At 32.5% G+C, this 16,455-nt stretch overlaps 1 protein-coding gene across 1 annotated transcript in view; it reads right to left on the reverse strand.

The window, feature by feature from the left end:
* The window catches only part of LOC148621163 (focadhesin-like), a 270,468-nt gene that overhangs the window by 136,802 nt on the left and 117,211 nt on the right, over positions 1–16,455 (reverse strand). The window contains exon 3 of the mRNA XM_088575257.1: positions 1,218–1,292. Within this exon, the coding sequence (XP_088431383.1) occupies positions 1,218–1,292 (75 nt within the window). The remainder of the gene's footprint in view (positions 1–1,217; positions 1,293–16,455) is intronic.

Here is a 16,455-nt window from a genome sequence, read left to right on the forward strand (position 1 = left end):
AATTCTAATTGTGGAGATGCATCAGTACAACTGATTCTATGATTACTTGTGGAGATGCCTAAGTACAACTGATTCTATGATTACCTGTGGAGATGCCTCGGTACAACTGATCATATGATTAATTGTGGAGATGCCTCAGTACAACTGATTATATGATTACTTGTGAATAAACCTAAGTACAACTGATTCTATCATAACCTGTGGAGATGCCACAGTAAAACTGATTCTATGATTACCTGTGGAGATGTCTCAGTACAACTGATCCTATGATTACCTGTTGAGATGTCTCAGTATAACAGATTCTATGATTACCTGTGGAAATGCATAAGTACAATTGATTCTATGATTACTTGTGGAGATTTCTTGGTACAACTGATTCTATGAATACTTGTGGAGATACCTCAGTACAACTGATTCTATGATTACTTAAGGAGATACCTCAGTACAACTGATCCTATAATTATCTGTGGAGATACATCAGAATAACTGATTCTATCATAAACTGTACCTGTGGAGATGCTTAAGTACAATTGATTCTATGATTAATTGTGGAGGTGCCTCGGTACAACTGATTATATGATTACATGTGAATATACCGAAGTACAACAGATTCTATCATAACCTGTGGAGATGCCTAAGTAAAACTGATTCTATGATTACTTGTGGAGATGTCTCAGTACAACTGATCCTATGATTACCTGTTGAGATGTCTCAGTATAACTGATTCTATGATTACCTGTTGAGAGATATCTTAATAGAATTGATCCTATGATAACCTCTGGAGATGCCTTGGTTAAACCATTTCTATGATTTCTTGTGGAGATACCTCAGTACAACTGATCCTATGATTACCTGTTGAGATGTCTTAATACAACTGATCCTATGATTATCTGTGGAGATGCCTAAGTACAACTGATTCTATGATTACTTGTGGAGATACCTCAGTACCACTGATCCTATGATTACCTGTTGAGATGTCTTAATAAAAGTGATCCTACGATTACCTGTTGAGATGTCTTAATACAACTGATCCTATGATTGCCTATGGAGATGTCTAAGGACAACTGATCCTATGATTACCTGTGGAGATGTCCAAGTACAACTGTTTTTTTTTTTATCATAACCAGTGCAGATGCCTTAGTCAACTGATTCTTAGTAAACTTATTTAAAAAAATATTTACCTGTGGAGATACCTTAGTATTTTATATCTAACCTACCTGTGGTGATGCCTCAGTTATTATACCACTTTTCTCTTTCTTTTTAGTAATGTCAGTCTTCAATTTTCTTATAACCTGGAAAGACAAACGAAAAGAATTTATGAAGTCAAATACTTCAGAAAATGTTACACTTACACAAAGTTTGTAGAAGTATCATACAAAAGTGTATACACATCCAGATGTATTGTTCTAACACACTAAAGTATCCTGAAATATGAGACAACATGAAATTGTCATCCTACAAAATGTAGATATACGCAAATGAATATGGCAATCCCAGAAAACAGGAAGTAAATATCAGACAGGAACCAAAATTGCTAAAAACATATGCCCCATCTACATAAAGCCACATCCCAAATTCTAAACCAATTCATCTATTTAGAGTTGAGATCATTGCGATGAAATTTGGACAAATGAATGGAATGATGAACAGACAGACAAACAAGATAATTTTACTTCTAATATACTACCAGCTAGTTGAGTGGGTTAGTGGGGTATAAAAATTATTTTCTGTGAACAAAAAGGTTGACAGAGTGAATGAAGTACAGTTTTGTTTAAGAATTTAAATTATGGTCATTATGAAATGTATTTCATTTTAACCTCAAACCTTGTAAATATTCCATTTTGAAGCAGCAGTATAAACGTAAGCTTGATTTAAAGCACATCAAACACCCATCCTCCCTTTTTTTGTGTTTAAAGTCCATATAAAATAAGAAAAAAAATGAAAGAGGGAAGAAATGAAAAATGAAGAAAGTTACCTTCCATGAAGACAACATCATACAAAAAATTATGAACCCCTTTTCAGCGGACAAACAGACAGACAGACATAACAAATATGCCAAAATGGACGTATAATAACAAATGGATTGTCAGCAGTATACTATTATCAAAAAAATGTTAGAAAAAGACTTTCAATAGATTTGGATACTCAATATACGCAAGATCTCATGAACAAATTGTGAGAAAAAAATTAAAAGATTGATTCATTAATTCATTGTTTGGGTTTAACGCCGGACCGCAATATTTCACCTATATTCAGGCGAAAGATTAAAAGAAGTTCCATTCATGTTGGTTCCCAAGATTCTAAGTAGGAAGCTAATGTACCTAACCAAACATAAACAATTGTGAATTTAAGGATATTGTTTGTATAAATCATGGCTTTGGTTTTTAATATCCGACATTATTTGTCAGACAAGTTTCCAGACAGTTATTTTCTACTCTGAGTCAGGTTGATTACAATAACTTAGGACATATCGTATAACCACTTTGAAATTAATACAGTTGAATTAACGGCAAGCATATTGAGCCTAGAGCATCAACTTTAAGCATCATTACTAAAGGACCAATGGTTAAACATCTCCTTCAAGAAATGGCAAGCTTAGTCAGGATGTTATAATGGGGATCTGTAAGGGGTTTTTAAGAATGTTAAAAAGAATATTTTTGCTAAAAATAAATACTTCTTTACACATCCTGCAACATGTAACAGGGATTTTTCCATTCATACATAAAAATGTCTGGAGTCATAAAGCACATCTAAATTTGGATTTCTTTCATCAAAAATATCATATTCATGAAGATACAATCCATATACTTTGAAGTACCTTAGAGTCCCTCTTTGATATTTGAGGTGTAGCATTTCATAAATTAAATTAAAACACATTCACTCAGATTAACCAGATGTGAATGTCATATTTTTGAAATTCAAAATTCCATCAAATTCAAGATTTTAGGGTCTTTTTGAAGAAAAAAATGTTTTTAATTTCAGAAAGGAACTTATGATCTTGCAAAAGTTGAATTACATATACTTCATGAGAAAACAGAGTTCATGTGAAATTCATGTGAATCAATCTTCATATGAAATTCACATTAATGTAATTAACATGAAAATCACATGATTCTCATGTGAAAATTTTACATGAATTTAGTTAACATGAAAAATCACATAATTATTGCATAAGAATTTCACAGTAGCATGATGAACTTAATGAACAAGAAAATTGAATGATTCACATATGAGAATTTCACATTAACTTAATTAACATGTATATCACATGATTCGCACTTGAGAATTTTAAATTAACTTAATTAAGATAAAAATCGCACAATTCCTAATTTCAGGGATTTGATACATTGCATCTACCCCAAAGAACTTGAGATAAAGGATATCACTGACACTTTGAAGTCAGCCTCATATCTTGACCTACACTTAGATATCGATGGTAAAACAGTGTGGTGGACATTCCAGTGGGAACAAATTGTGTTCCTCTACTTGCTGACCTATTCCTTCACTCTTATGAGGCTGACTTCATAGCTGATCTGATCCGAAAGAAAGAATATCGTTTAGCTAGATCCTTTAATCTCAGTTTTCGCTATATAGATGACGTATTATTTTTCAACAATCCTAATTTCGGGGATTTGATACATCGCATCTACCCCAAAGAACTTGAGATCAAGGCTAGTGCAGACGCTGTGAAGTCAGCCTTATATCTTGACCTACATTTAGAAATCGATGGTAAAGGAAAACTATTGACCAAACTTTATGACAAACGCGATGACTTTTCATTCAGAATCGTCAACTTTCCTTTCATCTGTGGCAGCATCCCTTCACCACCTGTGTGTGGAGTGTTCATATCACAACTCATATGTTATGCCAGAGCTTGCCGAAACTATGCAGACGTCTTGTATCATGCTAGAATTCTAACAAATAGGCTTCTGGAACAGGGTTATGTAGCTACAAGACTGAAGTCATCACTACCGAAGTTTTATGGTCGTCATCATGAACTTATTGATCATTACAATGTATCCATCTGCATCATAAAAACTGACTTGTTCAACTTTCTTAGTTTTCCTGTCCTCTTCTGTCTACCCTGGACTTGACTTTTTATGAGCAATTTGGTGGGTGTTTTTAGAAAAGCAGGGGACATTTACCCTACCAGTGCACATGGTCCATGTCCCAGTTTTTAGTGGAGTCTGAGTTGCTCATTTACTTTTGTTACTTTGTATTTTGTATGATTTTAGTTACTTAATGTTCTTTGTTGTGTATGTCTGTTTTCCATGTCTGGTCTTTGTCCCTGGATTACATTCCTTAGATTACCGTTATAACCTTGGTTCCCTTGATTACTCTCACACATGAGAATTTTACGTGAACATAATTTACATGAAAGTAGGATTAGACAGATTCAGCTCCATGAAGACATATTTTTGCCCTTAAAAGGATGCACAAAAAACTTGCTCAGTCATAACATCTAATAAACTGCAAGAATATACAAATAAAGTTTGTTTTGATATGCAAACAAAAACAATATCTGAAAGGGGCATATTACTACCACTAAATTGATTTGCTTTATACACAACTATACATATGATATCCATAACTACCAATCAAGTTTCATGAAAGAGGAAGCCATTTGTACTAGAAAAAAGTGGGAACAGGTGGGTGTTCGAACATTCTTCTTTTATCTGAAACTTTTCCTCTGTTATTTCAATACTAATTTTAAATATTTAAGTACATATACCGCAGCAAATTAACTGCTTTAGGACAAGACTAAGAATTACTTCAACCAAAAACAGGAAAAAGTGCCCACTTAAATTAACACAAGATACAAAACCCGGAGCAAATTCTGTCTACTATTCACAGTTAGTTAGTCACATGTTCACCAGACAGTAATTAGCTATATCTCTGTCAATCTGAATTAAGATAAGACTAACAGACAATCACCCATAAATCAGACATCATTTAAAAACCAGACTGTTCGTTTATAAAAAGACATGATCTGGCATTAAAAACTGGCATTAAAATAAGGATTACAAAATTACCTCTTAAATCAAGCAGAATTTTTTTTTAAATAAAAAAAGCTATCAGAAGATATGCTACCTGAAGGAAATGGATTATTTTTTTTTATTTTTTCTTTTGGGGGGGGGGGGAGAGAGAGGGTAGAAAAAATATAAACGTTGATAAGTAAAAAATTTCTAACATGAATGGGATGTTTTTTATTATATAGATAGCAGTGTTTTATCAAATTTCCTGGTGTAATAAATTTCGATAATTCACACTATGAAATAAATTTGTCCATTTGTGAATAACAAAAATATGATCATTCATACCAAGAATGCTTGAAAATTTAACTCTTGTGCAGTACAAGTTCTGCTCACTCGTTAAATCTAGACGTTCTTCGGCAATCGCGATAACATTTAGGTTACTCACTCTTTCCAATTAATTATCGTATTGGTATTACTTAATATGACATAACACTATACTTATTCAAATTTAAAGCTGCATTAGCTGCCAAATTTGTTCAGTTTTGATTCTACTGAATTTTGCTGATTCAATGAAATAAGTTTGTAGTAATGCAATTGAAGCAATTACTGTTGATAATAACAGAATATTGTGAAAACAACGTTTTTTTGAAATCAGAGATCGATAGCTCTGATCTAATTATTTTTCACCTTTACTTCTGAAGATTGCCGAGAGGACATTTACCTAGGTTAAAAATACTTTAACCTTTTTAAAAAAAAATAACAATAACGGATACACAGGTACGCACGTGTCTTGTTTTCATTTCATTTCATCTATTTCTTGATTTCAAATAAATAATGACCACATTTGAGCCACATTATGTCACAATAAGTAAATTTCAAAAGGATCCTTGCGTTATATTTGCATTTTTTCTTCTACGGCTTGAGTCGCTTTGGTCTTCCTTACCTTTGAATAACCACTTTCCCTTTGCAATCATATTTGTTATTAAAGAAGCGAACCTTACAGCACATGCACAGATTAAAGTCACAACAAGCCACATGCATAGGGATTTATCTAGGTCGATTTTTTGTCTTGCAAGACAATAAATATAAAGACACCTATATCACGTATTTAATGTATTTTATTTGTGGATATCAAATGAAGTTATACAGGAAAAGTACACTTTAGTAGAAATAATTCAAAATTAAGGTACATTTCAACAGAAACCAAAATTTATGAAATGACAGCTAATGCAGCTTTAAGTACAATTAATTATAACATGACTGTCTGGTTCTATAAGAAACAATTTGCTTGATCAAGTCAAAAGAAAAGCACAATCATAAATTTATCTCTAAGCAGGCCTGGAATATATCCTTCCCTTGGAAAATTAAGCTCCTGAGACACCAATTTTTTCAAGATACTTGGAAAATTTCTTCACAGATCTAAATATTTATTTTACCATGTTAAAATATTTACTTTATTTATATTTTGAATCAAATTATTTATTTTTATAAATGTAAACTAAAAGCAGTATGTTCAGGGCTGAGTGATTTTTAAAGAATCATTTTTTTATATTCTCCAGTCTTCATGATAAAAATATGTTTTTTTGTTTTTTTGTTTTTTTGTCAAAAAGGTCTTAGTCAAAATAGTTTATTTAAAAATCCTTCCAAGCCCCAACCTTCAAACATCTAAAATAGAACGGGATTTGATAAAGTAAGTTCACCGACACAATACATGTTATAATAAAACAGAGAAGACAATACCAGTATCAAAGATAATATCTTAAGTATCTGGTGAAATGAAAAACCATAAAATCAAATTTTGTTGTGGTTCAAATTATCCCACATCTATTGCGTAGGCTGAGATGAAATTGTGCTAATTTGTGTTCAGTAATTATCCGCCCAGTTTCCCAATAAGTGAATTACCACAAGAAATGTGAACTTACCCCCAGTGATGGATCTCAAGATATTCCGTAAAAAAGAGGAGGGCTGCTGGTTTGCCAAAGAGGGAAGGGACTCTCCTGTGATTTTCAATGCACTACAATACAGATCACCTTTAATTTAAGCCTAAATAACCTTTAATTGTCGTATATTGAAAAACCTTTTATACACTTGTAGACGAATCCTTCTGTTATTTTTCCAATCTATTTTTAAAACTAATATTTATTGCCTGTTTTTTGGAAGAAACATGTTAGCTAAATTTTTAGGGGATAAATTAGGCCAAAGAATGATACAAAAAAACAAAGATTATTCCAGGCATCCTTTAGCTTCATATTTCAAGGGAAAAGTTTTCTAAAAGTTGAATGAGGACTATGACAAATGGTCTGTAGTCTTTTTTCACACAGAAAAAATGGCAAAACAATCATACAAAAGGGAATATATATTTACAGGTAATACATTTACACCTGTTTCCAGTCCTGTTATCTGGCAAAAATTATAATTTACCCTAATAAATGATTAATTGGCATGTTATTGTGTTAAAAAGATTACTGTAAAAGTATCAATTTTCGCGATATCCTAGTTTACGCTATTTTCGTGGTGAACATAAAAGCACGAAAATAGTACCTGTGAAATTGTTTTTAAAAACAATATAAGGTTTATCATTTTTTAAATTCATGAAAATTTGTACTGGGAAATATGTTCACTTGGGAGATTCCGTGAAAATTTGTATTGGGAATATGTTCGCTTGGCAGAATCCGTGATAATTAATGCATTTACAGTACTAATTCCAGACACAAAAGAATTACTAGCTGTTACAACATTTTTGAGTCAAAATTACATCAAAAAGAATCACTTATATGCAACTTCAATAGTTTCTAATAAAATTTGAAGATTTGACTGCGATTTTTTTTCAATCAGAGCATATTGGCCACATGCTTCTTCAGACTAAATATTTTGTCAATAGTTGTCTTTATTCTATAGGCTTTTAATATAGGAATATTTATGATTTAGACAAATATAGCCAAAATCAATTGCAAAGAAAATTATAATGAAATCAAGTGTTTTTTGGCCTTCTTGGCAGAATTTACACATTTTAGCATGCATGGTAAAACTGCAAAATAAGGTTTTGTTGGCAAAGTAAGCAAAATTTTTACTAAAAATTATGCACAGTCCACAATGATCTGACCAAGTATATTTTAAGTTCAAATTTGATATACTCTGAAAGTGCTATTATTCATGGGGTACCATTTTTTGTGTTTTTTGTGGGTTGGCCAATTTACGAAATTTAGTAACCAACGAAAAGAAGATTTCCATTGATGTGTATACTGTAAATCTCAAAACCATGAATTCAAGAACCCATTAATTTGTGTTTCATCCCTAATCCAAGAAAATCGGTATCCATGAATAAAAATACTTTCACAGTAAACTGCAAATAAGGCTTTATTCTATATATTCTTGAGATAATAAATGTGGTTAGAGAGAAACAGTTTTGTTACATCTTAAGCAACCATGTCCAAACAATCATAGACATTTCAAGGGAACAAACTTCTTTAATGTTTTACAAAGACTTGACATCACTGACACGGAAAAACAAAAACTCAGTATCTTCTTCTTGCAGAGAAATAATGCCAGGTGCTGTAGAATAGGATCGAAGATTGTTTACATTTGATATACGCTAGAAAATGAGACCCTTGAATATCAGTTTGTTTACAGTGTAGGCTTAAGATCACCCATAAAGTTTGGGGATGGACACACATTGCATCCTAATCAGGACGGATGCATCAGCAACATCCTATATATGTAGAATGTAAGACCATGCATGCAGAACTATGAATGGCTAAAAATATTCTGACAGAAGTGACCAAATTTGTTGATACTAAAGTAGATGATTGTACAAGTGCATATGGTCTCAGTATCATATTAATTTTCCCATAGACTTCTATAGACAAGTGCATATTTTTAGGATTTTTAAAAAAAAAAATATGTAAATTGATTCAATAAAACTTCCACTTATGTAGCATTTCTAAGGACATGTGAAAAAAATAATTTCCGGCAAAGAAAATAGGGTGAGTCCACAAAGATCAGACAGAAAAGTAGTCTTGAACTATAAATAGTGATTTTTCTCTACTTTCACTTTCATTTTGCACTCATCAAACCAACCTTTTCAGTGGAACATTTTCATGGTATTACCCTAGATTTTCTTTTAAAAAATTTGTCATCTTATACTGTAATGTTTGCTCTATTTATAAGTCATTGCTCATATCTTTTGACAAAACATTAGTCTGTAGAGATGCAAAAAGAAAATGCACTATATTTTTTTTATAGCATCCATGTTTTGGCGTACACATGCTCAGGGATATGCAATGCGATACTGGTACCATTATGTGCTGTTTTTTTCTTTCAAGAAGTCGATGGATACAATATTTATATTTCTTCTTTTATTTAAGAATAATTTGGAAATTATTGGCAGTGTAGAAAAGTATTGAGCTTTCCCAGAAGAAAATTTCACACTTTCTCCTCACCTAATGAGACTTTGCCCATAGAACAAGGCGGTGCACTGTAAACAAAGATTAAACAGGCCGTCCACAACAGGTAAGTGAAGTGTGTTTTAACAAAACAAATTGAGCTCCATCCAACATAGGCATAGCCTAAAATTATACTACATTTAGTATCCAAGCAATTTATTTTTACAGTTCTGCATCATAAAAATATGAAAAAAACATAGGGCAATGCAATATGTGTCATACACTCAATATCCCAATATAAGAACATTGAACCTTGACCTTTGATGTCATACATTATCAATTTAAAGGATTGCACTTAATATGTACTTAGTTATGACAAAATTTCATAGCTATAAAAATGTTGAATGAATACTGCTCACAAAAAAATACAAAAGGAAACAGATAGATAGTATACAACTTTGCTTGCTAAAGATAACCAAAGGAGCAAAAGCTCTGGAAATTGCATAATCACAACTTTGCTGGCAATGGCATAGCAAAGAAGATCGGGCAAACCTGAAATCTTATCAATAAATATGAAACAGATATTGTCTGTTACCACAGACAAATCAAGGTTACATGTAATATATAATGATAACAGGCTTTACTTGACGACACTGTACCACTGACAAAAAAACTGACAATGTAATTATATACTGCTATATACATCAAAATGTAAATTATCACAGCAAAACATCTGCCATCTAAAATTTGTGAGAACAACTGTTACTGAATGCTTCTGTCAGAAATATATCAAATGACATGGAAGATATCAGAAATAACAAGGATTTGAGCTAATTCTAATACACCGAAAAACAGAGCTCATACAATGAAAATGCTCAGGGATAGAGTTGGTTCTCCTTTGATTATGTAAAAATCACCTGATAAAATGCCCTAGGTTTTCAACTTGAACACTTGACAAGGAGACATAAACTTTTTTTAGACAGGTTTATATACCAAAATAATTAAACAGCTGAATTGTCTGATACAAATTATAAATGGTCCAGTTGCCTACCAAGTGATTATCACTTAAAAAAAAATAATTAAGATTATCTTTATTCCCTGGACATCATTATTGTATGGGCTGTAAAGAAAGTACAGGTTCTGTTTAGTTTAAATGTGAAATATGCTGATAAATTTTTAGATAAATTTGCAGTACACTATATTATCACCAACACCATTTTACAGCAAATAATACGGTAAACTTCAGGGAATAGAGTTGATCTTCCCTAAAATAAATAACAACCACTAGATAAACTTCCTCAAGTAGTAAACTCAGTGGCAGATCAAGAAGGGGTGCAGGGGGTTAGCAACCCCCTTTTTTTATAGGAGATTTTATATTGTCATTTTCATGTGTAAAATAGACAAAAACTGGCAAATAATATCCTAACTGGTCTCCCCTTTCAAAGTGTCTGAATTTGGCCCTGAAAATGAACAATTGACAGATTTAAACTATTTATCAAAAACCTATTAATTTATACAAAAGTTTAAATCTCCTTGCCCACTTTCAGGCAGTTCATCAGTGAAATAAGGGAAGACACAACACCATTTCTTGATGTTAACTATATTATTCGATGTAATATTCAATATTTTTAGGTGTAAATGTACCGGTATTTTACATTTTGACATTTTCGTTCTCAATGTCCTAAATGTCAATTTGCATATAGGGATTTATGTTCAACTCCAAGTTTGATCAATCTATTGTCTGTAGTCTCTTTGAATTTTTTTTATTACCATTAAATTGACATATTTCAATAGAATACTCATTACAGAAAAGGAAGCTCATCTATATCTTCAAAAAGGGTAAATCTTGTTTTAATGGGAAAGTAAATGATAGCTGATAAGAAGACAGTAACTCCTGTTTTGTCTAGCTCAAAAGATGTCACATGGCAAATGGTATCCATTCATGATGATGGCCTGTACTGGATTAGTAACCATACATCTTTAAGTAATACAGGGTCACAAACTAAATACTTTTTAATGTGACATCTCAAATGTTATATTGTTTTGAATTTACCAGGATGTCATCCACTTCAAAAATGTGGGTTTTTTTTCTGTCTTAAACTAATACCTTTCTTTTGAAGTTTTGTTGCAGTATAAAGATAATGAGGGGGCAGTAACTTGAAAAAAAATTGGTCAAAGACAGAAATGGCTCTGTTGCCCCAAAGTCCTCTCTGTACTGAAATTACATCCCAAGGTATGGGGCCCAAAACTGGTTGCGTACAAAATATCTAGTGGCTGTGATATATAGCTGCTGAGAAAAATTTACAAAAATATTTTTAACAACCATCAGCCACCCACCCAAATGCAACCTGGCCAAAAATTTTATTAATACAGCTCAACCAATGAAAATACTTGACACATTCTAAATACCAGTTTTGTGTCAAAACACTGGCAATGTGATTATTTTTGTTAACAATCTTCCAACCTCGCTCCTTCCAAAATAAGGGAAAAAAATAGAAAGAATACATATTAAAATTGGACAATGTGAAAGTACTTTAATTAGTGAATACCAATTTTCATGGATTAAGGAGAATAGACACTTGAATTTGTGATTTCGAAGTTTTCAGTATAAAAATCAATGGGAATCTCCTTTTCGATGGGAACTAAATTTCGTGGTTTGGCACACCCACAAAACCACAAAAATTGGTACCCCATGAAAAATAGTACTTTCACAGTACGTCCAAAAGCTACAAAGGGAATAGTTCCATCACAGAGAAACTTTTTTCACACTTGATCTTGTCCTATATACTTATTTTCATGTCATAAAGTAAAAACAATTATAAATAAGAAAAAAAACAAACAAAAACAATTTATGCTATCCTTAAGTTACTGAACAAAAACAATTTTAAAGAGGACAAAGTCCTCATAATGGTAATAAATGCAAATTTAACCTTTGAACTTAGCACTCAGAGCCTGATTTCAATCTGACAGGAAGTTAGCCTGTAATTCCAAAGGTAATACAAAGCAAAGATCTTTTTTAGTTTAGTATCTTTAAAAACATTAAATGTTTATAACCAGCATCCTAATTTGTTAAATTATAAAGAACATAAATCCTAGCTGTAAAAGTGTAAACAGCATTATCATTTTTTAAATATTAATATATTCAAATTCATCCTCTTACAATTTATACCTGCCTCATATTATACTGAAAATCAGCAACAAAACATGGACTAATTACCATTATATCAAACACTAAAGTACACGGCCTGAACATGAAAAAATAATCAAGGGAACCAAAATTCTAGCAGAAATCAAAAGAATGTAATCCAAGGACAAAGACCAGACATGGAAAACAGACCACAACAAAGAACACAAAGTAATTAAAATCATACATACAAAGTAACAAAAACAAATGAGCAGCTCGGACTCCACTTAAAACTGGGAGCATGGACCAGGTGCACCGGTAGGGTAAGCGTCCTCTGCTTTTCTAGAAACACCCGCCGAGTTGCTCATAAAAAGTCAAGTCTGGGGTAGACAAATACAGGAAATAAAGACTATCTACATACTCAATGTTGTGATTTAAAAAAAAAATAGATAACATATAAATACTAAAGATAAGGAAAACAAAATAGAACACAAACAACTAATGTACCTAAGCAACATGAACTCCCACGAAAAGCCAGTAGGGACATCATGTACATATAAAAACAGAAGATAAAGACAGCAAGACATAACACAAAAAACTAAAGCACAAACAATAAGAACTCCTACAACAAATCAGGAGTGGCATCAGTTAAAACTGAATTACAGACAGACAGACTGACTATGGGTCAAATTCATGAGCTGCTCAGATCAAAATTGTGTTGTTTTTTTTTTTACACTAACAATAACTCATTACAAAACAAGGAAATATTTGATACTTTGATCCAAAAAAAACCATTCATGAAAATAGGGGGGATCAGGGTAGGAAGATGAGCTAAAAAGTACATTGTCTGAAAAACACGTCGAACAGTTTAATCCCGATATTGTGTCTGTTTACTCAAATAACTACCTAATAACCAAATAAATAAATAACAGCAAGACAGCCGTATAAACTCAAGCATAAAAAATACAGACAATAAATAAGTGACAAGTGAGAAGCAAACAAATAAATTTACGGTAAACAGCTTTGTTTGTAGTATTTATATTTCCTTTATGGTCACCACCATCTAGTTAAAAAGAGACATTTTATTGCCTATTGTCTAATGTATTTGTTGTTTTAGTAGCAAGAGTGTTGAGTACAAAACAATCTTGTGTTTTGTGATGCCAGTATCATGGCAAGGTGCAAGTCTTTTAATGACTGGTTCATCGTGCCTTCAACCGTGCACTAATGGCTAGAATAGAAGGTGGATTTATTTTATGGTTCTCCTCCTTTATGTTTTCAATGGTGCACTAATGGTTATAACAGTATAAGTAATGAAGAAAATTGGAGGGTTGGAGTGTCCAAGACAATTTTAGTATGAAGTATCTATGTCACAAATCTCCTACACAAACTCCTTTGCAGACTTTATACCAACACTCTGATAATCTATATAATGCTTTGCAACCATGCAAAAAGCTCAAATTTGCCCAAAACAGTTGTCATCAGTTCAAACACTCTACAAAGCTATGTTATTTGTACTTGTATACATATGTGTATGCACCTATGCTGAATAAAATTGACCTTCACCTTTGCTATCATAGAAATGAAATGAAAATGAAATTTCTTACATAGCATACTGTGAAAGTACTTTAATTCGTGGATACCAATTTTCGTGGATTAGGGAAGAAACACTAATTTGTGGATTCTTGAATGCATGGTTTTGTGGTTTTCAGTATACACTTCAACAGAAATCTTCTTTTCGTTGGGAATCAAATTTCGTGGTTTGGCCTACCCACGAAAACCACGAAAATTGGTATTCTACAAACAATAATACTTTTACAGTACTCAAAACCAATTCAAAATCACCAACACTTCTTCTAGTGTGAATAACTAATTAACACAACGATGGGGGTCACCATAAGACATGCATAAGCTTTGAATTAAAATTAATACTGTAATCTGTAAACGCAGATATTATTGTGCCCATTTAAAACTGACCAAACGGAGATTTAAGTTTCTGTGATATCAATTAAAAAAAATCAGCTTTATCCATATAAACAATTCTCTTTACAATTTCAAATCATTGAAATTTCAACCTCGAGACAGATTCAAAATACTGGTAACAGATACATTGCAATAATTTCTGAAATTACAATAAATCCTCTGCACAGGAGATGTTAAAACATGGTTCATTTTCTGCAATTTTCAAAGAGAAATGATAACCTTACCAAAATCTGTAGTAGTACATAGAAGTCTAGAAAATTCAGTTACAGAATAAATCATACTGACCTAAAACAGGGCAATATGAAAACAAAATATTTTGCCAGGATGAGAAACATAACAAATCTGAGTTGTAATTGTAAGTCCAATGTAGCATTTGACTAATGGAAGAGACTCTGTTTTGTACTATCTCAACAAGCTGAACCAGATTTGTATTGTGCTAGCTCACAGATGCAAAAGCTGGCAAGTATGAATGTCACCCCAATCCAACATAAGTATGACTCCAAGCAGTCAAAACTTTATCTCCTATATGCCTGATCCATGGCAGAGAAGCAGTGAACACCAATTTCAAGGTCTTTGGTGTGACTGATTGAACCCATAGTCTCCCATATTCCAGAGAAGCAACCAAAATGGCTTAAAATGTATGCCCTGTCCATGTGCACCAAATCTGAAAGAGTAATCAAGGGAACCAAGGTTCCAGCGATAATCAAAAGAACGTAATACAAGGACAAAGACCAGACATGGAAAACAGACATACACAACAAAGAACATAAAGTAACTAAAATCATACATACAAAGTAACAAAAGTAAATGAGCAACTCAGACTCCACTAAAAACTGGGAGCATGGACCAGGTGCACCGGTAGGGTAAGCGTCCTCTGCTTTTCTAGAAACACCCACCAAGTTGCTCATAAAAAGTCAAGTCCGAGGAAACTGATCTCTCCAGCGGATTCTTCCGCTAAAAATTGTCTTCATTATGCTATAATATCAAAGGAAAAGTGATTAAGGACCCACAAAACAGGAAGACGATATCTAACAGTAATGTCCCATTTATATAAAGCCGCAAACCAAATTTGAAATTAATTCATCCATCGGGAGTTGGAAATATTGCAATGAAACTCTGACGGACAAAACAAAAAGATGACAGAAGGAAAGAGTAATCAAGGGAACCAAGATTCTACGGGAAATCAAAAGAATGTAATCTAGACAAAGATCAGACATGGAAAACAGACATATGCAACAAAGAACATAAGTAAGTAAAATCATAAATACAAAGTAACAAAAGCTAATGAGCAACTCTAACTCCACTACAAACTGGGAGCATGGACCAGGTGTACCTCTGCTATTCTAGAAACACCCGCCGAATTGTTCATAAAAAGTCATGTCAGGGGTAGAAAAAAGAGGAAAGGAAAACTATGATACATTGAACAAAACACTTTTCATCTTCAAAAGTTTTTAGGCTGTTACAAGAACTACATGTATGTAATCAAATGCTAGGCATATAATTATAACATCCTAAGTTAGATATGTATCTAGACTATTGCCTTCATACTCAATTTAACTTTATTTTAGTTATGATAAAGATTAGGTCTTTGGTTTTACATTCCATAATATTTGATCAAAATCCCCTGAATGATTAAGGACAAGTTGCACTTACAATGTTTAGCATGTAAAAAAAGTAGGATTATCTCCCCTTGGAGACCTTCAACAATCACTATGTTTACTTCATGAATATATAGCTCAACTTTCATACAATAATCTGTTCTAATGATGTTTAAACATTTTGAATCTATAAGTTGGATCATCTGGCTCTGGCGTGTCTAGACGATATTTATATTCCTTCATACATATCTACATGTTATGCCAAACCTTAATATAAAATTTCATCACAATCTCTTGAGCAGTTTAGGAGTAGTACCTTTGAGGTTTGAAGTGTGAAAGCCTTTAATATTACTCCACTTACATCTAACTTCATTTCAAAAATTCATTAAAATTCC

This window comes from Perna viridis, chromosome 3, assembly GCF_037379345.1.
Source record: "Perna viridis isolate PV_CMFRI_1.1 ecotype Kerala chromosome 3, ASM3737934v1, whole genome shotgun sequence".
In the NCBI taxonomy this organism is placed as follows: domain Eukaryota; kingdom Metazoa; phylum Mollusca; class Bivalvia; order Mytilida; family Mytilidae; genus Perna; species Perna viridis.